The following is a 26,203-nucleotide window of genomic DNA, read 5'->3' as shown; positions in this document are numbered from 1 at the left end:
GTTCAGTTGCTTATAGTAAAAATCTGTGTTTGCCCCTATTTACAACCTTTCCTCTTGTAATTTCTTCCTGTTTCTACTCAACAAAAGAAATTATGTTCACAAAAATACTGCCTAAAAATGTTGGGTTTGAATAATTCCATAAAGTTCCCAGGGGGTTTTGTCCCAAAAGTGTTTGGCTAACCTTCTTTTTGGATTGTGAGTCCTCCAGTTAGTGAAAATAATACAGTACTTAGATACCCCAAGAATATTTTCATTTCATAAAAATAAAAGTCAACATTTTAAAATAATACCTTTGGTAAAACTGATTGAGAAAAATGAATAGTTTCTGTATAGAATTAGCACCTCTATTATTCTTTGAAATATGATTAGCAAACACAGCATAAGTGGTCGTATTTCTTCAAGTGAAAATAAACAAAGGAAACAAATTCTTTGTTTCCAGGGAAAGTAGACTTCCAGGTTTAGATACTGTTCTTGGAAAGCAGGAAGCCTAGGTTCTGGGCAAAATTAAAAGTGGAAAAAAAAAACAAAACGAAAAAAAACCCCAAAAAACCAAAACCACAACCAGTGGCCATGGTCATTATTAATGTGAAGTTGAATTTCACCACTCTGGGTCTGCTTCTTCTGCCTTTTAAAAGGGGACTCTTTTAAACCCAGTGATATTTATCGATCTGGGTATGTGGGGTATGAAAGTTTCACTCCTGAAGTGAACACAACTGCTATATTTTAGAATAAAGTGAGACAGTTGTTGCCTGTTAAGTATAACACCTTTTCATTTAGGAAACATTATTAGTTGCTCCTGCAGAAGTTAATTGTGCAACTAGAATATTACTTACATTTCTATTTCACACCATTTCTTCTTGTCTTGTCTTTAAAATCACACTCACAATGACCATTGTGATCGCTTATCTCTAAGTCAGGAGTCCAAGCAGGCCTCGGGCCAGTAGTGACATTGCACACTGCCATGTCGAGATTTATTACTGATGCAAATGCATGATCCCACTCTAATGGCCCCGTGTCCACATTACAAGAAGTGCCATTGGTACTGACACATGTTTGAGACTTGGCCTCAGTGATTCCAGATGCAGCCACCTCACACCCCAAACTCACACTGAAGACTGCTCTGGGGATCCAGAGCTACAAGATTTCTTTTGATGCTACACTACTGCAGACCTGCACACCTGGTATATCAGCACCTTTCATATGATCTTTAAATGGAAATATAAACTTCTGCCTTTCATATCACCTACCTTTTCTTAGCTTGTGAAGTTTTCTGATCTATTCCAAGATAGATCAAATTCCATTTCTATCTGCTCCTCCTAATGTTTCTAGCTTGGCAATAGGATTGCTTCCAGGTAGTCATAAAATCTGGCTGTGAGTCCTCCTGCCAGCCCAAGTATTTAAACTCAGCACAGCCAGCAGTGGTTCAGATTTCCATTTTTTACATTCTTCAGTAAACCTGCCTCCTGTAGATTTTTGCTTCTAATATTTGTTTACTTCACAGCTTATAAACAGCCTAGGTCTGATTCACAGTTCCTCTAAGACTGGTTCACACTGGAAGGTAAAGGGAAGTTAAAATGCCAGGGGCCCTGAGCATAACAGATAATTCAGGCTTTCATCAGAGCATCCTTTGAGTCAAAGCTTACCTGCTCGTCTGTCTGATGAAACAAGATTGTCCTGTAACATAACTTCATATTTAACAACAACGTTTCCAAAGGTCTAACAACCCTGCTCCCTAACAGATGATGTTCATTACCACAGCAAAAATCTATGTATTGCTTTCATCTAGTACATCTTCTCTAGTCCCATTTTATTTATCAGAAATAATGTCTGGGGATAGTTAGAGTACATGCATTAGTATGATTTATTTTCAGAAAATATTTCACTCATTATGGTGATAGCAGCCAGGATAAACCTTCAGAAATATTTCTAGATGTCAGAAATAGGACATACATTATGGAGAGGAGAAGGGGGAGAGTGGGAGGGGAGAATGGATGCTTAAAAACAATAAAGAGTCTGCTGCTTCCCATATGATATAGTTTGTGCTTCATTTTAAACTGGAGTTAATAAGAATTAACAGGAATCACTTAATAAGTAAACAGTGTGTACATCATTACTGTTCTTGTCTTTGTAAGACTTTCCATTCCACTCCAGAGCCTGTTTGTGTTGAGGACGACAGGACTGTAACATAATGATGGCAAAATTCTTAATTTTCTTTTTGTCTTTGATGTATTTTTCATGAGTCTTAAGGACTTTGCTGCTGCATTAATTTGATTTTATTCTTGCCATGTTGATAAGCGAAGAAATGAGACCAATAGACGCCCACACTTGAGGGCAGAGCTCTCCCTGAACTGGAGTATTTCCTGCCATAGCCACTCCCTTCTTTATATGTGCCAGTGGAAAACTTCTTCTAAACAAACTTTTGGGCTGTTTTTTTTATGTTGGTTTTGTTTTGTTTTAATTTATAGAGGCAGCATTTAAATCTTCAGCAGGCACTTTACCAGCAAAGAGACATCATGTAATTTAAGGGTCTGCTTCAGCTACTGTTCTCTTAAGCAAAACTTCTTACATGTGGTTGACAGGCTATCTTAATCCTTGGTTTGTCGGTATAACCTTCCATCTCAGTTTGTTAAGCCAGCAAGCAGCTTTTGACCTGGCTTCCCTTCTTTGTTGGAGGTAGGCGTTACAGTAACATGATACAGCAACTACATTTTTAAAAACAAAATCCAAGGTCAGATGGCTGTCACCCAAGGTCAGAACGAAAGAGATTCAAATGGTGCTTGACCACCTAAGAAGAAAACCTAAGGGTTAAATGTTCAGATTACACAAACCTTGGCAGGAGGGATTTTATTGTTCTTGTTCTGTTTTCATAGGGAAGACAGAATATTTCTATGAGAACTGAACTTCTCATATCTTTCAGAGCACGTTGCTTGTATTTTTGATAGAGAAATCAGTCGGAATCTTTGGCCACCCAAACCCAAATTAGCAGTTTATCTTCAATTTGTCTCATTTCTCAGTCTGCAGACTGAACTTTAACACATGCAGTCAGTCAGTGCAATAAGAAACACAAAACAAGCCAGCAAGGATCTCTTAAGGTCATTGGAGAAAAAAACTCTTTGCAAGAAGCTTGCCAAGAAATCAACAACACCAGAAGAAAAGAAGAAGCACAGCTGAGTGCTCTCACAAGTAGCCTAGCAGAGCAAGGTATTTAGACCCCAGGAGTCCACACAAATAAAAATTAATTGTAGCTAGGATTTTACTTAATTTTTGCAGGTAACATGTAACCTGTATATAAGGTAGAGACACAGTTAAAATTTTGGAGACTAACTAAAGCCTTTTGTTCTACCAGCACAAGCTAGAAAACAAGGAGGCTGAAAACACCAAGCAGCAGAAAGTGTCAAGAGCATGATAAACCAAAGCAAGTTCCTACAAGCACTTGTCAGAAGGGAGCAAGGAGCCTAAAATGAGTTTCTTTGGCCTGGGGAGAGGTAGGGTGAAATACAATGATTCAGTGCTTTTCTCCCATCCCCACAGCTAAGCGGAAGCAGTTTGGATCCTGCCCTCCTGTATGATGGATAGTCCCCCAGCAGGCAGGATGGCTTGCCTGAGGCCAGGCAGTCTCTGCCACTAAATGGGAGACAATCTGTTGAATGGAGTGAGAACAAATAGATATAACTCTCTGGCAATGAAAAGCGACAATTGAAAGGAGACATGGGAGAAATCCTTTCAATTTGATATAGTGACTATTCATTATTCTTCACAGAATGGGAAGTAGGGGACACAGGTGGCATAACCAAACTGCAGGTTTAGAAGGAAAGAAAAAGTAGCCCTTTGTCCCCAGTGCATAAAGTGACACCGTAGAACTTGTTGCCACAGGATGGTGGGGCTGCCACCTGAGTTCAAAGAGAGATTAAACCAATGCAAAGAGAATGGGGCACCCTGACATGGATGTTCACCTGAACTCGTGATTTTCAGAAGCTAGAAGAACAGAAAAAAAATTGTGGTTCTACTTCCCCCTCACCCCTCACATTGTTCCCTGCTACTTTCTGCTGGAGCACATAATTCAGGACTGAGAACGTTTTTTTCATACAACCCAATATAACAGGTTTCATGTATTCGTGTCTACCTTATTTACCAACTAAAATCTCAACTTCATTAGTTCCCTATATGGGTAGAAACTACTCTGAATATCTTAGTAACTACAAAATATTGCTGACTGGTTTGCATTACTTGCAAAGTCTGGTCTCAGGAATGTCGAATCATGGAGAATATAAGATTATAGGGTCAGGGAAACTGGAATATCTAGAAAGTAGCAGCCAGTAAGAGGATAAAAGATGTGAAACAACAAAAATGTAACCATGTGCCATGAACAGCAAATCTCTTTCTGGCCCCAACCAGTGATCAGTTTATGCATGCAGTTTATGCAGTAACTACTACTCCTAGAAATTTTAAAGTGTTTGATGTAAGTTGAAAAACCATACTGGTGTGTGAACTACTGCAGAGTGTCCAAAATACAATTTTTAGACCAAGGAGCTTTCCCATTGTCTAATGAAATTGATTTATCCTCATTTTGAGAGGACAGATAAATGTACAATCCAAATGAAATATTTTATTAAGTTTTTTTTGGACTTTTTTTAGTTGTTGTTGTTCTGTTGTTTTCTAAAGATGTGAAAATACATTGTTTCAGAACAAATTGAAAGACTGGTCTACAAACCCATGGGAGTCACAAGTGCAATGGAAATCTTCCATAGCCTCTCACTATAATGAAAAGGACCCAGAATATTCAAGGTAGGAAGCAAGATGAGGAATCCACAAATGTGAACTCTCCACAGATTTTTACCTGAAGTGGCTTTTTACTAGAAACAAAATGAAGAGTTGGGTTTTTTTGATTAAGCATGTTATTTAAAAGTGCAGACTGATAGGCTATTTTGGGAATCTGCCAGTATCTAGTCTATAAACAAATCTGGTGCTCTCAAAAGCTTCAAAAGGGTGTTTTTACTCTCAATGCATTCAGTTAGTTAGAGCCCAGGAAGCACATATCTTAGAGGGAAACGAAGGAAGTAATATCTTTCCAACAGATCCTGACCTGTGTCTACATATTTTCAGGGTATTGTAAGAAGCTGCCCTTACAAAGCCAAATACTGACCTTTTAATCTCCCACAACTTCCCAGGAGGAAAAGAGCTTCTCTCTGCTTTAATAATGGTCAGAGCTGTCACTCTCCCCCGCAAAAGGAACAAGCACAGCAAAAGAAACAAGCAAACATTCTCTGCTTACATGAGTGTCTTATATTTGAATTCCCTGTTCCCTGCGACGTCTCCATAAACAAATCCCTCGCAGAAGCAGATACAAGGATCGGGTCTGGCAGTGTGAGTTTCACTTACATGTGCTGTGAAGCGTTGGGGTAGAGCTCTGAGAACTGCGGTGCAGAATCCTCGGGGCCATGGGGTGCAGCGTGGCTGATGACCATCATTATGGGCCTATGGGGATATATCCTCTTAGACATTCTGAAGTAATTAATGCTCTCATTAGTGATTAGGTCTGTGAAGTAGTCCTGGAACATATGATTAACACAAAGCAAAAGTTACAAAGTGCATGATTAATTAGATCACATACTATCATGTTATTATGTTATTTTTCAAGTCCTCATTAAAGCTGAGATCAGGAAGTAAAAGCATACCATCAAAGAGACGTATGATTTGCGGGAGCATAGGGGAGACTGAGCAGTAATTACTTTCTTAAGCAGGCAATTCCACATAAAATGAGACAGTATTTTGCAAATCAGATACAGCAGCAAGTTGTATTAAGTAAATTTGATTACCAGATTTGGTAATGTAATGCTACGTAACATTTAAAATGGCAGACTGTACTGACAAAGATGTGTTTCTTAAATATCATTGATGAAACACCTCACAAGGTAATGGCTCCCAAATAACATTGAATCTTAATCTGGCTTTATGTTTACATAAACCTTTGTTGCACACTCTTTGTTCAGACTATACTTTTGCATATGTACAAAGTGGAAGACAGCTACAACAGGCAACAGATTGCAAAAAGTCTTAATCAAAGAAATTGCAAATGAGAATGCAGGGAGCAGTTGAATTCCTGTGGGCTCTGTTCATTTAATTGTGCAACTTTAAGCAGTGCAGCTGCTGAGATTAAGGTTGTGACTCGCTAATAAACTGGCTTAACCCACAGCTAAGGTGGCAAATGGAAGCCTACAAGGAAAAGGGAGGAAATGGAACTAAGAAAAATAGATGAAAACTTAAATTAAACCACCTGCCACGTTGGAGTATTCACTGTTGGCCTGGAGGTCTAGCTCGAGCTTCATTGAGAAAGTGCTGAGACAACGTTTGTAATTTCAAGCACTTCCAGGCATGACTAATCTTATGTTGTGGATTCAAGGCCCTGAACAGCTGCAAAAGCAGAGCCTGAGGGACAAGGTCTGTGTCGCATGTCAGTGCTAGGACAAGCCAACCAGCTGTGACCTCCTCGGTCACCCACTGCCTGTCCCCTGCCCCTTCCCCTCTCCTGCAGCACACTTGGAACATGCACAGTAGCCCTGGCTGCTACAAACACTGCAAGCACATGGATGAGACAGTGAGTGATCCTTTAGTTTCCAAAATGGATAATGAGTGTGAGGCACCAGGGCTGTGATAATTTCTGGGTTTGTGGCCTGAGTGAAATGCCTGTATGACTGCTCTCCCAAAGCATCTACTCCCCTCCTGTTTCCCTGTTTATTCTAGCTATATGCACAGGGTGTGTAAGGAATGTATAACTAACCAGTATTCTGGTTATTTCCTTTTTTTTACTCTGTATAAATATATAATCAGTATAATGTAATTTCTATGGATGGGAAAATCAGAAACAGGCGTCACTAGCTTCCAATAAAAACTCATTACATGGGTCAGAAACCACAGCTGCAACATCTGTATCATCTTCCTTGAGCTACAATATGAGGAAATTCCAGATTGCTTTCTGCAGGCTGAACTGTCTGAGATCTGCCCGCCTAAGCCTTTCCAAGAAACTTCATGGCAGTGGGCAGGTCACCTTGGCATACTTTCCACAGTTTGTCAGGAGCACAAACAAGCTCTGAACTTTTCCAGCAGCCGTGTTCTTGTCCTTATCTACTCTCATACTCATATCTGGAGTCTGACACCACAGGCATACAGCCTTTCTTTGGTGTGTACTCTATAATGGAAAACAACATTAACCAAGGCTCTTCTGTGGGTAATACCTGACAACACTCAGCAAACTTTAAAGTTCAGTAGCATAAGGGGCACAATTCTTTTTGGGAAAGGCTTTTAGTTGCTGTTTGCTTCCACCACCAAAACATCACATTCTGTCAGGGAGAGGGAGGGAGGAGAGGAAGGAGGGAGGTATCACCAGGCTCCACTGAAGAGCCTTGGGAACATTCTTCTGTTGAGTGATTAATATTCTCACGTGGAAATTGATCTGAAAGGCCCTGGAGAGAAAATGACATCTCAATTTCATGGTTGTAGTTGTTTAATTAATTAATTATTTGGTTAATTAATTATCTGAAAGTTATTTTTATATGGATTAATCATGTGGCATTTATGTGTCTGGAAAATACCTTTGCATAATCAAATCCGTGCTTCTCTTTGTTACCATTGCGAGAAATGGTGTAATTATAGAAGCGAGAGTTCTTCACTAATCCAACCCACTCTCTCCACCCAGGAGGGATGTAGCTGCCATTGTATTCATTGAGGTATTTCCCAAAAAAAGCTGTGAAGTAAAAAAAAAAAAATAAAGAACAGACACACATACACATGAGGCTTTGCAATCCAAGTCCTTTAGTCTGAGTCAAAAGAACGTATGAATGAAGAGAAAATGTGTTAGAATGAGTCAGAGTTGCTTTACCAAAAATCTTCCTTTTATAGCTTAGAGGGTTTTAAAATGAAAATAAGTTATTTCCAGACTTTTATGAGAGTTGAAAGCCTTCGTGACTCTATGTTTTATTCTTAATCTTTTGGAATCTAGTTTCATGTGAAATATTTTCAGGGTTTCTTTTAGAAAGAATATGCTCCTCTTGGTTTCCACTTGAATATGAAATAAAAGCTCAGTGCCCAGAGGAAACATCTGAGAAACACCTTGTGGTTTTAAGCAAGTCCTGTGATGTTTCGGAGCTTGGCTTCTGACTTTTTGAAAGTTCAGGCTTGCTATCCTGGCTACATTTGCTGGTTTGATAAAAGGTCTGGGAAGTACAGATCTCTATCCCATTAGGACATGTTCAGGTAGAGCAAGAAGGGATCCCCACCCTGCTTTGCTGCCACATCATCTCTAAGGCAAAACTTACAAAGAGGCAAAGGCTTGGAGGTCAAAATCCTCTACCTGGCCTGCCAAACTCCATGTATGTTCTCCCATTAGCTCAAGGTTACAAGTCTGAGCCCACTCAGACTGAAAATTTCAGCCTTTGCTGTAGGTTTATAGGTTCTCCTGCCAATTCATCTGCAAGGAAGTGGGAAAAAAAAGCAATCTCACAATACAGTGGGCTCCCCCGCTATCTGGGAGTTGTGGATTGCCTGTGGCAAAGATACACAGACACCAAAAGCCAGCCAGCTGCCCTTGGAAGGGAGCATTAATGCTGGCATAGGACCCTGGAAAATGCAGCCACTTTGCTTCTAGGGAGAGAGGGGTATGGGAGGCCTCTATCTGCTTGTGTATGGTCTGTGACCTGGATCGAATAGTCAGTTTGGATGGGTCCATTCTGCTTTTCCACTGCCTGGGCACTGCAGTGACAAAACACCTGATCAGGTCTGCCATGTGGGGTTTTTTTTGGATTTATTATCTCCAATTCAGTCCCAGCGACCTATTGGGGTGTCTCAGTATCTTCACTGTTCCCCCTTTTAATTTTCTTGAGGTTTACAAGCCCCTGGAGGGTCACCTGTGCCAGCAGTTCTGTTGCTTGTGTCCCCAGCAGTCTGCACACAGGTACTCCTGGTGCTCACAAAATCAGACACCATGGAGGAGGAGGGAATAACAGAGACCTCGCCCTTTCCAGGGACAGAGCTCTTCACAGCTGTCCCTGCACCCCTCACAGTGCCCAGCCCTGTCCTTGCTGCCAGCCCCAACTCAGCAGTCAGACTTGTCTGCAAAGAACTGTTGCCCAGAGATGCTGTCCCTCAGCTGGGCAGTGGGACATACCTTGAATCCCTGTACTTGTTTCCTACTAGGAAATGAAGTCACATTGGAAAGCCTCACATCCAACCTAGACACATTCAATCTAACCAAAAAAAGCACATTTGTGGAAGGGCTCAAATAACTCAGATCTGATTGATGTGGGCATGGTGAACTTCTTGGGAAAACCGGTGGAAAAATCAAAGTGTTCATAATTAAGACTTGTCTGAGGCAACATAAATATGATGCAATTCAATCAGGGAACTGCCAAATGCCAAATGTAACCAGAGACTACAGTCGTATATAATATTACTTTCCTATACCATGTAGAATGCGACATAAAAACAAGTCCTACAGACACTAGACCAGGCTTCTAGCTCTTCTTCCCACAGCCACCAAGAAAGCAATCCAACCTGTCTCCTTTTTTATCCTGAGGCCTACCAGAAATCAAGAACTGTGAGGTGAAGAGAGTGACAGTGGGCAAGGAATACGTGCCCAGCACTGTTGTCTCCTGGAATGGAAACCATACCTCTCATCTAAGGCAGCCAAACTGGTTTAAACTCTCAGCCAGATATTATGGGAAAGCATATGGGTAAAGGCTGAAATTCTGTGAGAAGGGAAACCAAGGAAAAAGGAGAAGGGGAAGAGAAGTCAGAGAGAGACAACAGTGAAGAAAAGTATGGGAGAGTGATGTAAGAGAGAGGAAGCATTGTTGAGTTGAACAAAACCAAGGGCAATCTGTGGTTACATGGGAAATCTGAGGTCAGCCCTTCTGAGTGCCATCCCAGGTTTACCAGCAGCTGCTGTACGATTTTGGGGAACCTCTGTGTGCTGTGCTCATCAGTAAAGGGCTCTACTGCCAGCCTGTCTCTCAAAATATCAGAGGCTTTCAAATTGTGAAATGGAAGCTGTGACAATTTATCATATAGGATGGTTTGACTTCCCCATGTATTATAAAATTGACTCACTTGGAGACCTGGACTCTGCTATTTACAGTTCTTGCCAAACTTTAATCATTAGTGGTGATAGTTTCCATGCTATCTGACTCAGGCTGTATTTTGCTCTATGGAACCTTTTAGCCAAACAGTTCAGTAATTTCCAAGAAAAAGACTGGGGAAAAAGAAATGGGTTCACCCATTTAAAAATAATTGTCAAACTTTTCTATAAGAAGTTCTAGTGTCTGTAGGTTTTGATGTAGGGCCTTTATAAATAACAGAGGTGGGTATGAAAATCTGCCTCAAAATGACCAAGCTCAGAAAAACTGTAGCACACAGATGATTACTCCACCTTCTCACTTTAGCGTCGCAATGGAGTGTTCCTTTATGGATTTGAGAATGTTCCCAGAATTTAATTTTTGGCATTAAAACAAAAACCCATCAGCTTCCCTTACTCCTGACTCTCTCTTTTGGTATTCATTACCTGAGAGAAAGCCACCAGCATAAAATGAAGGATGAAATTACTTGGGACATAAGGACGAGAATAGATAAACTGAATTTGGAAAAGAAAGGATGGCTTGGAGCTGGGGAGGGCCAATTCATCTTGGAGTTTCCTTGCTTTAGATTACTTAATTTTCTTTAATGTTTTGTTAGATACCTTTTGGCCCGTTGAACCCCATATTTCAGTTCATGTCATGAGACCTCAGATTGACAGCCTGAACCATTCACCTTTGTGTTGGCAATGATTTAGTATTTTATCATAAAAATAATCTCAGTGCTGTCAAATTTTAAGCAGCTCCCTGAGTGACAGTTTGCAGAAATAGATGTTTCCCCCTGTTCCCATGTCAAATGTGCAGCAAAGACCTGAATACTAGAAGAAACAGTGGCTGTGACAATGGATTATATTTGCCAAAATGCTTTAACCAAAAATGGTTTATTGGTCATAAACTCAAGAGGATATGAGTAATTAGACAGATGAAGGGAAAGGCTTTCAGGCTTTTACTGAAATACAAGCGTTCAGTCCTTGCACCATGTGGTCTTTTGAGTACTACTGAGAATAGGACAGGGCCAGTGAGTCAGAACTGGGGCCCAGTACCAGCAGTTAGTGTCTGGCCCTTCAGGCTCTGAATGAAGACAAGCGCCCAGAGTAAAAGGAAAGCACAGGAGTGTCCATGGGACAAATAACAATCAGTAAGTAATCACCATGGTTGTCCTAGTTGTTTTTTGTTGAACCAGAGGATTGTTAACAAGTAAAGCACTATGGAATATGTCAAAGAACTGCCCAGGAACTGACATTGTGATGTGCAGATGTCTTTGCTGGGTCTTCATATGCTTGGCTTGTATAGTCAACCCCCATCTTGAACTTAGCTGTAGCCCAACACTTGCTGAATTGCCCAAGTCTGAGAACCGACTGGGAAGCCTCATCTTCAGAAGCTGCTTGTACTCAGCAGTTTGGGTTTAGGAAGGGTTTAGGAAGCCATTTCTGCTTGTAATTAGTAAAATGGAGATTATGACTCAGTGGGTAAAAGCCTCATTAAAAAGTAATGCCATTTCAAGGGACATCTTTTCATTATTATGTGTAATGGCCCCCATAGGGATAGCAGCAAAGATAAATGCTTACTTTTGCATTTTAATAAGACAATTTTTATCTGCATTCTGGCAGTTTTGCTAACTGTTCCCAGGACACATTGTTATTTTCTAATCACATGTAGTGTAGCTTTGTATATCAGAATAATTGTATTCTGTATTAGTATGTTCAATTATGTTTATGCAAACAACAACACATGGCATGGTGAACAGTTTTACAGACATCTATGTGTCTCTGGAGGGGCTGCAGAATATACATGTCTGGTACCTGACATGAACAGATGCCTTAAGACAGGGTTTTGTTTTCCCCTTTACAATTAGCTAATGATTTCTGTACTGGAATGAGAGATCCAGAGGGTTGCAAAGGGTGCAAGACAAATATAATTTGATACAGGGGCTCTCTAATACTTACAGCTGAGTGTGATTCAAATTCTCATAATTCCCAGGACTTCTTTTCCCAGCACTTTTTTCTAGCAATTATGACTAATAGTTTACAGTATTACACAATAGAGTTAGTCCTCTAACTCCTGTCAGCATTAGTGGATTAGTGCACAGGTGAACTGGGCTACATCTACTAGTGAGACATCTCTGCACTTCTGTGGATCAAAAGACATATATTATTTTCTACACCCTTGTTATTTGTTGAGGCTTATGGGAACGTTTCCGAGTTAAAACAAATGCAAACCTTTAAAAAGCCACACTGCAGAAAGGTTTAGTCACCGTGACCCAGACAAGAGCTTTAAGTAGACAGCCACTTCCTTTAACAGTCAGGAAACCATTAACAGGAGTTGCAAGGCACTGTTTATATGACATTTCAGGACTCAAACACAGTGATTCTATGCTTCTGTGGACAGAACCCAGCATAATTTCAGCTTCCAAATCATTCCAGTAAATTCTTCCTTGCTTTCTTCCCATAATGCAAGCCATAGATTCAAACCCTAGAAGTTTGATTTTTCCCTTTGTTGAAAAATTGCAAAGGATTAGTGTATCACATCACTGGAGCATAGAAAGCCAACTCAGTATGCCAGCACTGCCTAGGAAATGAAATAAGCATTGTCCCAAAAAATATGGTGAGGAAACTGAGGCACCAAGAGGCTAACCTTCAGCTAGACCCAAGTCATGCAGGAAGCCTGTAGCATTGCCAAGAATATAATTCAGATTACACGGTTCCCAGTCTTGTAACTCAAATGCGGTAGAAAACCTCAGGTTTTTTACTTTTTCTCCAGCTTTGTGGGTCTTTCCCAGTTGCTGCCAGGTTTACCATTGCAACCAAAAAGATCATTAAGGATTTTATAACTTTTTGCAGTTGCAAAAGGCATTAGCCTATAACTTGATATAGCAATTGTTAGCCTGGGTGATGTCTTTAACAAAGCCTGTATTTATGGGCCAAGCTGGTAGCACTTTCCAATATTGATGTTGTCTGACACTTCTCATTATAAGACCCTCTTTTCAGCTGCTTCTAACTCTCTTATACTTGGACTTAAATTTTCCGCACTGGATGTCTGCCTCAGGCTGAATTTTTTGAAACTTTTTAGCCCAAACAGTAGCCATCTTTGAGAACCACAGTAATGGAAAAGGAATTCGGCTTAACATCTGAAAAAAATTATGTGAGATTTAATTTGATAGCACTTACATGCTCTGCACCGAGAGCAGGAACTCTGTGAAAGGCATGATGGTCTCTCTGTCAAGGAGGCATCTATTAGAATCCTTTGAATAAAACCCTGTAATTTGCATGTGCTGGAGATCTGGACACCTCAGGACATTTATTCCCTGTCCACCTGTGAGCGGTGTCAGTAGGAGGGAGAAAGTTGATTGAAATGCAGAGGGCAGGAGGTGACCCGATAAGGACAAGCAGTCTGGGGAATGGCAGGAAATCCAGCAAAGGAACTGAGGTGGGGGAAGAAGCAGTGGGGGCTTGGGGCCCCAGGACTGGGAATGTCAACCAAGAACTGGGACAATGAGTGCAGAAAGGAGAAAGAAGCTGATTGACAAGGTGGGTGGGAGAAGCAGATTTGCTGATCAGGCTGGAAAAGGAGATCGGTAATGGTAAGCAGTGGGAACAGGACATGTCTGTCAAGAACTGACTGGACTTGAGAGAGGAGGGAGGGAGAGAGGAAGAGAGGGAGGGAGGGAATCACTTGAGGACAGACAAGCACAGGGGCAAAGCTCAGAGCAGAGGCCAAGGTGATGTCTTGCAGGGCCAGAAAACTGAGGAATGGACACTGCACTGCCTAATGGGGTAGGATGGAGGGAGTCAGAAGTGCTTTTGGCCAGAGTGGAGGACCCAGCAATGTCTGAAAGGACTCTTGAGTCTTACTGGTTCCTGCCTTTCATAAGACATCTGGAAACCTACAGCAGTGTGCTCAGTCCTATGTATGTGGATAAAACCCCACTTTGCTTAGTTTCTCAGCATGTGAGCAGTGGCATGGGGCAGATGGGATATGAAACCCCTGATCCTTGCTGATGTGGATGCCAGCACTGTGTCCTTTGATAGAACTAGTCTATCTTTTCAAATGGAGGAAATTTCATCCTCCATAAAGTGGTATGTTGTTATGTAGTCAAGGACTATAATTTGGCCATCTGAACAAGAGACGAAATGGTTGCATAGAAAATGTTCTACCCAGATTTTCCTGAATTAAGCACTTGAATGCATAAACTTGTTAAAAGTCTTTTAGTGTATGGTTTTCTGTGTGATATTTGATAGCATAGAATTCTGCTTTAAGCATAAGTAGGCAGATATACTGTGGTTTTTGATGAGGTCCTGGACAGAAACCAGAAAAGTTTCACTTCATATGATACCATAGAACTAGAAAATCCTGCATGTTATTCTTTTGGCCTTTTTCCTCTTCTACATTTCATTTTCTGTGGACTATGTGCATACATTCAGCATATTTCACTTTCATTTAGACATTTTTTCATAGACAGAAATTGCAAATTATTCTGAAAAATGAGATATATTTTTAATTATTTAAAATATTTGCAGATTAAATTATGTTTGATGTTTCCCAGAATATTTCATACCAATTAAGAAAGAACCCGAAAACTCAGAGTTCCTCTCTCCTTCTTTTCACTTTAGAAATAATCTGAAAACCAGGACTTATTCTCTGCTCACTCATTCCCACCTTTGTATCACATTGTGCCACCCTCTCTGCTTTGAAAGGGTGCATGAGGTAGGATACAAATTAGGTCACTGAAATGATGCAGATTAAAAATAGCAAGTGCTGGCAGTGATTTGTACTGCAAGGCTGTGAACAGGAAACACAATGGCTTTGCCTCCAGAGGAAACTTACTGTCTGCCCACACCTTCAGGAGGCATAGCTTTTGCTCTCTTTATGAAAGATTAGCATGTCCCTGTGTGTCAGAAGGGAATGGTGCACAGTTTAATGCTCCTTAACTTTCAGCTTCCTGTCATCTCAGTGCTTTATTAGTTCTTTGTTCATTACACTAAGAAATGTACCCATAAGTGACAGATGTCAATGGGCACACTGACATGTGCTGTTGAAGACATTAGCCAGTTGTCAACTAAGTGACCATTTCTGTTCATCACTGCAGAGAAGTCTGTGGCGAGTGTCAAAACATGCCAGATAGGGGCATCTTGGTGTCACTTCCTGAGTTTGAAGTTTTACTAATGAAGGAATTTAGGAATTAACATTTGAGCTGCTTAACTTTGCATGTTAGCATTTTTGTCCCACAAATGACATCAGAACACTCCCATGCATGAATCTTGAATGTTATTCTAATCAGTTGATACATCCAAGCAAGAAATAAAATACTGGGAAATACATCTTCCCAAAGACAACTCCAAAAAGTGCAAGCAAATAATTGCCTAATTTGGTGGTCCCTGTTCTTTCAGGTGGGATTCCATGAAGGGAGAGCCTGTTCCTGTGTTTGGCATGGTGCTGTGAGACTGTCAGCAGCTGCTGAGCCAAGGCAGAGTCCTGCTCCCTCCTGCACAGTTACACTGGCTGTGAAGGGCTAAGAGGAGAGAGGATTAGACAGTAGTAATTCTACAAGGTAACATTAAGCAGAGGGGGTTTAGAGTGCGTTGGTGTGTTAAGTCAGTATAAGAATTTAAAACTTATACTTCTTTTCGTATTTGCAAAAGGATGAAACTTCAGCTGGTAAAAATGTAAAATCCTGCAGTATGCAAAGTATGACCCACTACTTAAAAATAAAATGTTTATTTTATTTATATCTTCTGAATGTTGGCTGTTTTCATGTGATGGTTTGTCTTCTAAAATACCAAGATTATGCTTGGCTGCGGCTCAATTATTAAGATGCAGCACAATCACCCTTTCCTACTAATGAAGCCAAAGTTGCACTTCTGGGATTTCCCTTTGTGTTTGTGTAGGTGAATGACAAAGGGAACCAGCAAAGGGCACATCTGAGAGGCAAGACTACGTGCCATAGGACTGGGACAGAGCAGTAGAAGATAAAGAAATTATGAGACTGAAAGAACAGCAAATGACCAGCCAATACTTTGGAAAGCACAAAGCAAAATCTCTAATTCCTGCAGTTAATATATTTATGAATTAAACTCCTAAATCTAAATATCTGAAGGACTATATATTAACATGAAAAACTATGAGATGAAAGAAAACTTCTCAAGCATTCTTCACAATTTCAAAAAAAATTGAAAGTGAGGGACCCTTTATCCTCCCTAGTGTGACTGCCTGGATCCTATGTAATTAAAACAAATGTCATCACTGAAACTCTCCAGAGCTGCTTTGTTTTCTCTTTCTACCTTTTTACGTGTGCCTTCCCTGCTATGTCCTACAAATTCAAATTTAATATTACCAGTTTTGTGGACAATCAAGAAGCTGTGCAGTTGGTTCATTGCTGCATTGACATACAGCTTGTGAATAAGGGAAACTGTAAACATTGAAACATCGTTAATAATTTTGGAAAATTATAATTAGAAGCAAAAGTGATTTTGGTTTGGCAGTGTTATTTCTGAATATTGTCTGCCCTGCTACTGCCCAGTATTGTTTCTGAATGCTGCCTGCCTTGCTAGTGTCCAGCACAGTGTCTGCCTATGATTTAGCACTGACATACAAACTTCAAAAAGGGATGTTTCCATGAAATGCAACGTTGCCCTTAGGTCACATCAGAGTAGAAGAATAAAATAGAAAAAGGAAAGAAAAAAACATTCTGTCCTTTGCTAGGTTTCCCCAGTGAGCTCTAATTATAACCACAGTTTATTAGAGCACGTTCCAGACCTCACTTTAAAGGGCCTGCTGTGCTTGTGTGGAGTCCTCGTGGCTTCAGCAGAACTCCCCTCAAAACAGTCTGCCCACATGTGTCAATTGCAATAGAGGGGCCTTAGTAAAGGCTGCTGCAGGTTTAGACAATGGATGCTTTATAGATATTGAAACCTGTTTGGAGCAAACAGAAGTGAGCACATTATAGAAACGCTCTCCCACCCCTATATTGCCATTGACATGTATTAAAATTTGATCCTATGCAAAAAATGCATAAATTCTACCAGGTTGGAGGTGTTGTACATTGGCTCATCCAGACTGGAGCTCTCTGGTCAGGTGCCTTATCAGGACTGTCACCAACCTGTGACTGGCCTGAGTCATTCACTTCTCTTTGTGTGTCTCAGTTTCCCATTGAGGAGGTTACTGATTTACAGTCAAAGCACGTAGAAATGCACAGGGTAAGTACCTATAACATCTGCAACCTCTCTCCACAGCTTCCTCATTTTCACTCCCAATTATTCTTGACTCCCAGGTATTTTTGAGTGATTATAATTTTACTAAACTTTCTAGCTGTGAAGTGTAGATTATTACTTGGCTAGCAGACTTTTGGTGACTTTTTAATAAGGCAACACTATCCTTGAGAAATGTATTACAAGATCTGCTGGTAATTAAGCTACCACCTCAAAAAATAATTGTGACTTAATTAGAAGACAGGCTCATCTTACAAGGAGTAAAAAGATAAATCTTTGCAGCCATAGTATTGTAGGATTGAACAATGTACCTCAGTCAGAACTGGAGATTCAGGCAGGTATTTCCATTTGTTTCCATTTTCTACTCTTTTCTGCCCTTTGTTAAAACTCACCTATCCTGACAGTTTTAGGACTGATGTTCTGTTTGCCTGCCTTTGAAAAAGTACTTTTTTCCTGTTCCTTTCCTTTTGACCCCTTTTTCCTTTCTATGTAATAGGGTCAAGTCTGCATTTAGTAAACACCTCCACATGTCTTCATAACACAAGGCAGTGAAGAAGATATGCTCTAACCTGTGTTTATCCTCAGAGGGGCAGAAAGGGCTAGTGACAGAGCTGTTCTGTTTATGTGTGAAGCATTTAGTTGTGCAAAACATAGATGACAAACCAATAGGATACTGATTTTTTAAGAGCACTAAAGCCAGGTCCCACATGAAGCAGCCATACATCAAGCAGAAAAGATTTCTGAGATGTAAGTCATGAGATAAAGCTTATTTTTAAAGTCAAATTCAGCACCTTTTCTAACAGTGATGGTCAATTCACTCTTCCTTTCTTTTCTTCTCCAAAGCCTTGACGCTGACCCCTACTCAGGCTTAGCAATGCTGTACTCAGATGGCAACTTCATTGAGACCAGCTTAATAGTGACTGAAGTATTATTCAGCTCATATGTCAGAGCCAACACCAAGCCCAAAAAAGTTAAAGATATGTCTGGTTTTGTTTTCAATAGAGGAAGCAGAAGTTCTCCAGAACCAGAGATGCAAAGACACAGGAAAAAAGAGTGAACCGTCTGTGGTGAACAAAAGATAGCACAGAGGCATTGGATGCAGCAGCTTTAAGAGATTTAGGACTAGCAGACAGCATGGAGACATTTGCCAGCTCTGTGTTTTGAAAGCAATCCCTTCTTGTGCCTGAGCTGCCGATAGAAACAAGTTTCTTTGCTGCCAGTTACATTGTAAGGAAGGCAGTTGGCAGGAGATCTGTGCCTCATTGCTCTGTAAAGGGGAGTCTGTGTAGCTGAATGACACTTCTGGACAAATTGCACTCTGATGACCTCGCACAACTCCGGTACCTTGACGAGGGGAAGTCAGGCTGGAGCCTAACGTGTCTACAGATTCAATTTTTGGGGATAGGTGATGGAGAAATGAATTGAGTTTTACATCAAGCTGAAGCACAGACGAGAGGAATAAGAAGAGTTCTTTGTAGACAGGAAAGGGATCTCCTGACTACAGAAAACCACCAGGAATTTACAAGAAAACTCTCAAATCTTATTGGTGCACAGTAGAACAATCCTTCTTAAAGGCATGTTTCTATTCCTTTTCAGAAAATGCAAATGAAATATCGCCCCACAGCAAAGTTTAAATTATCCAATTCACCTTGTTTTGCTCCCATGACAGTCCCTCCACTCCTGTGAGGTCTTTGGCACCAGCTCCCAGCCTGGCCCTGACATCTTCTTCCATAACTGCTAGCAGCTGTCCACAAGCAGGACGTAATACTGACCATAATCACGCCTGGAATTGCCAGTTCAGACCCACAATGCCACTAAAATGCACCTCTTTCACTGTAGGTGTAACTGCCCAGCAGCTTATTTCCCATCTGGGACATGCAAATGTGAAAATATGCTGCTTCACTACCAGTGAATCTGGCTGTTGCTGCAGGTGTGGACGAGCAGGCAGTATTACCTTCCCTCTCCATAATATTCAACCTCTGCCCTGCACAGCCAGTTTGGGACAACAGTTGCTCCTGCTGTGGTTTAACCCCAGTTAGCAACTAAGTACCACTCAGTTGCTCTCTCACTCCCCAACCCCTGCCACAGTGGGATGGGGAGGAGAATAGGAAAGAAGGTAAGATCCATAGCTTGAGAAAAGAACAGTTTAACAATTTAAATTTGATGTAATAATAATAATAATAATAATAAAAAATTATGGGATACAACAAAAAGAGAGAGAGAAATAAACCCCATAAAAAACTCCCAAACCCCCAAGTAATACGAAATAGAAGTGTTCATCACTTATTTACCAATATCCAACCAGTTTCTAAGCAGCATCCTCTGGCCAGCTTTTCTCCAGTTTGTGTACTGAGCATGATGCCCTATGTTATGGAATATCCCACTGGCTGGTTTAGATCAACTGTTCCAGCTGTGTCCCCTCCCAGATTCTTGTGCCCTTCCAGCTTTCTTTCTTCTCAGGGCATGAGACACTAAAAGGTTTTGACTTAGTATATGCGCTACTTAGCAGCAACTAAAAACTTTGTTGTGTTATCAAGATTATTCTCATGCTAAATCCAAAACACAGCGCTACAGCATCTACTACGAAGGAAGTGAACTCCATCACTGCCAAGAAGAGTTTCATTTCAGGCAGTGACTTAAGAGCAATTGCTGAATACGTCATCTTCGCTTTAAAGCAAGAACTGTGCTTCGTCTCTTACCTGTTCTGTACCCAGTGTTATTGAGATACACAGCGAAGGTACGAGGCTCATGAGTAGCCTGCCATGAAGGAGAAGAGCAGTTTTCATTGTTTGTGTAAATGTTGTGGTTGTGCACATACTTCCCAGTCAGCATCGAGGAACGAGATGGGCAGCACATGGGCGTAGTTACAAAGGCGTTGATGAAAGACGCCCCTCCATTCTCCATAATCCTCCTGGTTTTATTCATGACTTGCAAGGACCCTGCAATAAGAGGTAATGATCACCACTGTGCTGTAAAAGATAGTTTGAATATATTGGCTGTTATTATGCTGTTAAAAGTAAAGTGTCAGTGATTAGCTTGCCTCTGAACATCAGCATGCTTGACTCTGTAGCTTTGGTAATTTTAGGAGAAAAGATCACACTTTTACTATACCAACAAAAATACTTTTAATGATTCCAGGAAGACTGATTTTTTTTTTTCCTCAGACTTCAAAACAAAGTTAAAATATGGACTAATCTAGAAACAGGGTCAAAGCTTTATCAAATTTATAGGTCAATAGTTCTTCAAATGCAGATGTAGAAAAGCAGTATGCTACACAGACTGAATTATTGGTCAATATGCCAGTAAAATACGTAAAATACTGAGATTACCAATGAAAATGTTAATACTCTTTCCATTTTATCAGATGATAGAAGAAAGAGAGAACTATAGAGCGGTAGGGAGTAAAGGAGGGAGTGAGAGACAGAAGAAGGAAGGAGAGAATTCAATAGCAATTTTTCTAAAGTAAAGTTTCTGTGGACACAAGATCATCATGTCTACTTCTGATACTAAAGCACTGTGCTCAAAATCAGTTTTTGGGGCTAAAAATGTATGCAAAAAATTGGCAAAATGCAGCACCTCTCTCAAGAAATTGAACTGATACTGTTGAAAGAACAAAGACATTTTTTGCATCCTTCAAAGAATCTTCATGAACTGCAAGGTGAGACAGGCAGGCTTGCAGATTTCTGATTGCAGAAAGGCTGAGCAGCCCTGGATAGAGTCTGTCAGTATTTGCTGACAGCTGTCAAAGTTTGTTCTTTATGTTATCCAACAGAGCAGAGATTGAAGGGTGGGGGTGAACTGTAGATATGTCAGTATGTGCCTAGGAAACAAGTTTGTGAATTATAGTACTTGCACAACATTGGTGGTAAAAAAAAAAGGTTTCTGGAATTTTCTTTTTTTTTTTTTCCTTTGTTTTTTTTTCACAGTTGACTGTCCTTTACTTTTAAATCTGTTGATTCCTCTGATACAACAAGAATTTTTCTTGATGGTTTTGTTTATGTTGCTTGAAAATCAAATTAAAAATGTTCTAAAGCAATTGCAAACCTGCCTGTAAAACCATAAAACTCCCAAGGAGACTCAACTTTAGATGTTAGCAGTAAAATCTTAAAAATTATCTTACTAGTTAAAGTTAAGCATGCTCTGTTTTGGTTTTAGGCTATTGAGTCAGTGCTGAATATGAAGACTTTTGTGTAAAAAAAATTGTTAAAAAAAGGGAAGAGGCAGTAGGTCTTCAGCATTTCATTTAAGATGCCAGGGTCTCTGTCCTTAAGGATACATTTAATACTGTGTATGAAAGTCACCATCACTTTGGACTCTGTCTTTCATAGTCCTTATTTTCTAAATGCAGAACACCTGCGTTTGTGTTTTCCTGAACCCCATGTGCTAGGGATACAGAAAAGAAGAAGAGTAACTGAGAGGTCCCTGAACACAAAAGGTCTCCATTTACATGAGTAGGAGCATTTCACTGAATTGTTAAGTAAAAGACAAATGAGAGATCATCCTCATCTACATGCTTTTATCTTGGACCTCAGGCTGACTTTTTAGTTTTTGTTTTGTTCTGTTCTGTTTTGTTTTCACCAGAGCTCTTCCATTTTTGAAAAGTCACAGTTTCTTCCTGACAACTCAGCTGTAAAGTGCTTCGAGGTGCTCCAATAGAAAGTGGGCTATTCAGGTACCCTAATGCACAGTAACTGCAGCAGAGCTGATCTGCACTTTCCTGCCTCCATGTATTATAAATGAGTAGCTGTTAGAGTGCTTCCTCATTCCTCCAGCTGGTCAGCCCTCTGCTCTTGCAAACCTGCTGTTTATGACTAAGTTTTCCCTCCAGGTATGCACTTACTGACACTGATAATAGATTAAGCCCCTCTGGAAATTCTGGAACAGGCACTTCAAAGCAGGTGAGACTTCCTCATTTGGAAAACAAAACACAAGCAGGAGATAAAACTTGCTGATATAAGTTATAATCCTTGGCTGTCTGTGGCTCTCCTCTCAGCTTGTGTTTTTTACCATCTGTCCCACAGTCTTCAGGGCACATGTACTCAGGCGCTGTCTGTCAGCAGGACATTCGTGCTCTACATGACTGGTTGGGGAGCACCTGAGGGCAACCACATAACTGGGAATGGCCACTCTGGACACAAAAGTTAGTGAGTTTTGTCAGACAAGAAGTTCAGTGTCACTTCTCAGTCTATTCTCATACCTCAAGAAATATGTTTGGCAACCAAGGTATCAAGTCTTTAAAATTGCTATGGATTTTCATCACAGGAGGGCATCTCCACAAAAGGATGTCTAGGAGGCACACCCTGTCTTTATAGGGGTTGTATGCAAGGCCCCAGGAAGGTAATGAGCTTTTTCAGATCAGCACATATCCCCATTTTTTTGGCTTATGTTTTTTAGCGCTCTAGTTCTAGGGAAGATGGAAAGCACACCAGGCAAATTATGCCTGATGTGATGTATTTAGATGATGCTGTGATCTCTTTACCCAGTGCTCTATTCAGTAGCTGGTTCATATAGATTTCACTGGGTGGTGCATTAGGCTGTAAAAAAGGGTCAAAAACACTGTAACTACCAACATACTCATTAGTTTTTACTCCTATCTGACATTATGCAAGATATTTTTTACAGCAAGGACTATAAGAGTGATTGGGATGTCATATACTGAGGTACTAATGTGTGCAAATAATAGAGACTTGGGAGGACAGGGGAAGAGACCAAAAAGCAAGCAAAATGTTGGACAGAAGAGGATATGGGCCTGACCCCAGTGGGAGCTGGGGCCACTTGGCCTGAAGAGCCACAGCATGCTGTCTGCAGGAGGGAAGAAGTTCTGGGTTCTGGGAGCTTTGCCTTGAGCAAGATGCCACTTCATTGGGCAGTGAGTCCTCTACCCTCAGGATCTTGGTAGGGGAAAGATAGTGCACAGTGGCACAATTTAAGAAGTAAAATACTTTAGGAGCCCAAGTATTTGCTGAGTTCCTTCAAGAGCTGTGGGCCAGGCTGCTTCACACAGCTTAAGCTGAAATCCACTAGCTGATCTAGCTGATCCCCACAAATTGTGGGACAATTTGTTGGTTTTATCTAATAAAGCGAATGAGACAGCAACTCTGCTGAATTTCTTTGCACTCAGAATGCAAAACTCAGGAGGATGGTGCAGATCAATAGGAAGATGTGCATACCCCTATGGCTTGAGCACTAACTAAGTGCAAACTCTCTGCCTCTTGCAAATTTTACTTTGGATGACTCCTTTATATATCAGCTGCACTCAGTCAGATGAATATTTTTGTTCAATGATTATACGAGCTCTGGAGACAAATCCTTCCTTATTGAAGTCTATAATGCACCTTATATGCTTTTATGTTAAAGCATTCATTTAGAATAGCTTTTAGAAATGTCCATGCTGGGAATACAATAGCAAATAATCCATATTCAGCGACTTTCAGTCTTGTGATTTTTGGATACCAATGCCTAAGTTTTATTCTGTTTGTGGCAGAAAGTGTTACTTCCCACTGACCTTTGAGAAATTTAAGACTTTTCTCAGGAATCAATGAAGAGCAAGAGGAAAATTCACACATGGAAAACAGTTTGGCTTTATTTTTCAAATAAGCAGAATGATTTATTAGCACAAGTGCGAATAATGCAGTACAGTAAATCTTCGGCTGAACGCTGTTTCCTGTGAAATGATCTATGAAAAGGGGAAACCTGTGTGTTCATTCAAGGCAGTGGGAATGCACACACACCCAGGCTATTGCTCAGCTGCTTGCTAATAGGAGCCAGAGTGCCCTGTGAACATTCAGAGCAGCTTTCAAAGAGAAGTGCTCCACAGTATGAACAAAGTGACTCGCCACATCCTTCCTCCTTTTTCACCACTCGCAAACCTTCTCGCAAGACTGAGGACAGCAACTTGGTAACACTGTGTTCAGAGATGTGTGTGTCTGCTAACCTACCTTCCCCAGTGCCCTGAGTGCCCTGGAGAGGGTAGGCTCTTTCAGACCACAAAAAGGAAGACTTGACTTGACCCTTTTAACAAAATTTTTCAGAACGACTTCACTGAGAAGAAATGCACTCCCATTGTAAGAGCTGTATTTTAGACCAAAAATAGAACTGGGAAGAGCTATTCATTATGCAGCATGGCTAAACAGAGCAGAGGTTTGAAAGAGTGAAAAATAAAAAAAGATAAGAATCACTCAGATCTGAAGGCCTGTGTTTGGAGCTCTGCTGCATAAAAGCACCAACCTCAGTCATGAAATTTAGTTTATTAATTATCTTTTCAGAACCCTGAAGGACTGTGAAATTATTATTGCATCATGGCAAATACAAAAATGCTAGCAACCAAAGAACTGCTTTTTGATACAGACCACATTTTGTCTACAATCTTCTGTCTGCAAGTATTTGATTTTAGAGCAAATGAAGTTTTCCGGAATGAAGCATTTATTTTTCAATGTCATATGGCATTTTGTCTAGAAATTCACTATACTTCTACTAAAAATATGTCTCTCATAAAAAAAAAAAAGCTAAGAATGCAAGATTTCATTTCAACTTAATTTGCCATTTTTTCACCTTTTTGATCTCACAACCCAAAATATTTGCTTGGGGGTAACCTAAAATGATCCTCTTTCTCTCCTTGATTTTTCATTTTGGGCAGTGAACCAAAAAATCAGTTATATGCATAACTACCATTAATATCTTTCTAACTTAATGGAAAACATTCAAAAGCCTCCTGGAACATCATCTAAGTGTTTTAACTTTTTCCACCCTAAGAAAAATATGTGAAAATCACTTCTGACTGGTATGTGCTCAGATATTTAGTATACTTGTGAAAGCAAAACTACCAGGCTTTTATACATACAGCATAGTTCTTAAAGCAGAAAAGTGCTTAAACACTTCTTAAACACTTCAGTAATTCATGCAAATATTAAGATTACTAAATCCTGTAACTAGACCAGCTTGTCTGTGTGGATAAGTATGTCAGACGACATACATCCCTGTGACAAATATGTGGATATACAGACATCTATACAGTACTGAGGGAAATGCTGGCCTCACAAGCCTTCTATTTCTAAATGCTACAAAAAGAGTGAGAAAAGGTTTTTGATGCAAGGTTTTTACATGTATGTCCTTGCATACATTATTAAATCATTTTGTTGTGCTGATTAAAACTTCCCATGGTGGATTTTGATAATCATGTATTTCCTAAAGTCTATAATTAAATGTGGTGAATGCCATTAAATAATACTGTTAACTCATTTTCCAAACTTGTCTCACATTCTGATACTATTCCAGGACCAGCAACTTCCCCGAATTTAAAGTTCTTTCTGCTTGGCATAAGCTACGGAAAGACACATGCAAAAATGTAGTAGCAAACAACAATTATTTCTCACCTAGCTCCACATCTTGATCATCTGTGAGTACAAGGATGATATTTGGTCTGATATTTTTTCGCTCCTGCTGCACACGTCCTCTGAACCTTGTAGACTTGATGGTTGAACAGTCACTTGTTAGCATTTCAGTACTGAGCACTGCCAACATGAGTGCAAACCAAGAAGGCTTCATAGTAGTTCCAGTATTTCAATGAAAAGACTGATCCAGAAGTTCCTGAACTCTAGTTTTCAAGACTGTAAAAGGAGGAAAAGAGATTCTGTTCAAGCAATAAATAAACTTCCAGTCATACATTGAAAGGATGGCACTTAGGGAAGTCAAGCCTGACACATACCATTTAACATGATTATAAGCCATATTGTTGAATGAGAGCTTTATTCTGTCATTTTCTAAGAATAAACTCGGTCATTCTGCAACTATGCTCTCTCAGATAATTTTTGCTTGAAGTCATGCCTGCATTTTGTATAGACATGACTACTGGTAAATTCCTCACAGTGCTCCTTCTCC

The 26,203-nt window shown here is 40.3% G+C and overlaps 1 protein-coding gene across 7 annotated transcripts in view; it reads right to left on the bottom strand.

Annotated features, from left to right (window-relative positions):
• The window catches only part of SULF1 (sulfatase 1), a 63,413-nt gene extending 37,543 nt beyond the window's left edge, over positions 1-25,870 (bottom strand). For 6 of the 7 annotated variants that reach the window (XM_053962418.1, XM_053962427.1, XM_053962445.1 and 3 more), the window contains exons 1-4: positions 25,699-25,870; positions 20,026-20,265; positions 7,590-7,741; positions 5,380-5,549 (exon numbers count right to left, since the gene is read on the bottom strand). In XM_053962418.1, the coding sequence (XP_053818393.1) occupies positions 5,380-5,549; positions 7,590-7,741; positions 20,026-20,265; positions 25,699-25,870 (734 nt within the window). Of the gene's footprint in view, positions 1-5,379; positions 5,550-7,589; positions 7,742-20,025; positions 20,266-25,698 lie in introns of those variants that run through there. The other variant, XM_053962471.1, reaches the window with a different exon arrangement.
• Positions 25,871-26,203: the final 333 nt, after the last annotated feature.

The sequence above is a fragment of the Vidua chalybeata genome, chromosome 1 (genome assembly GCF_026979565.1).
Source record: "Vidua chalybeata isolate OUT-0048 chromosome 1, bVidCha1 merged haplotype, whole genome shotgun sequence".
Lineage (NCBI taxonomy): Eukaryota > Metazoa > Chordata > Aves > Passeriformes > Viduidae > Vidua > Vidua chalybeata.
Note: the sequence above shows the minus strand (reverse complement) of the source record. Positions and strands in the feature narration are given on the sequence as shown.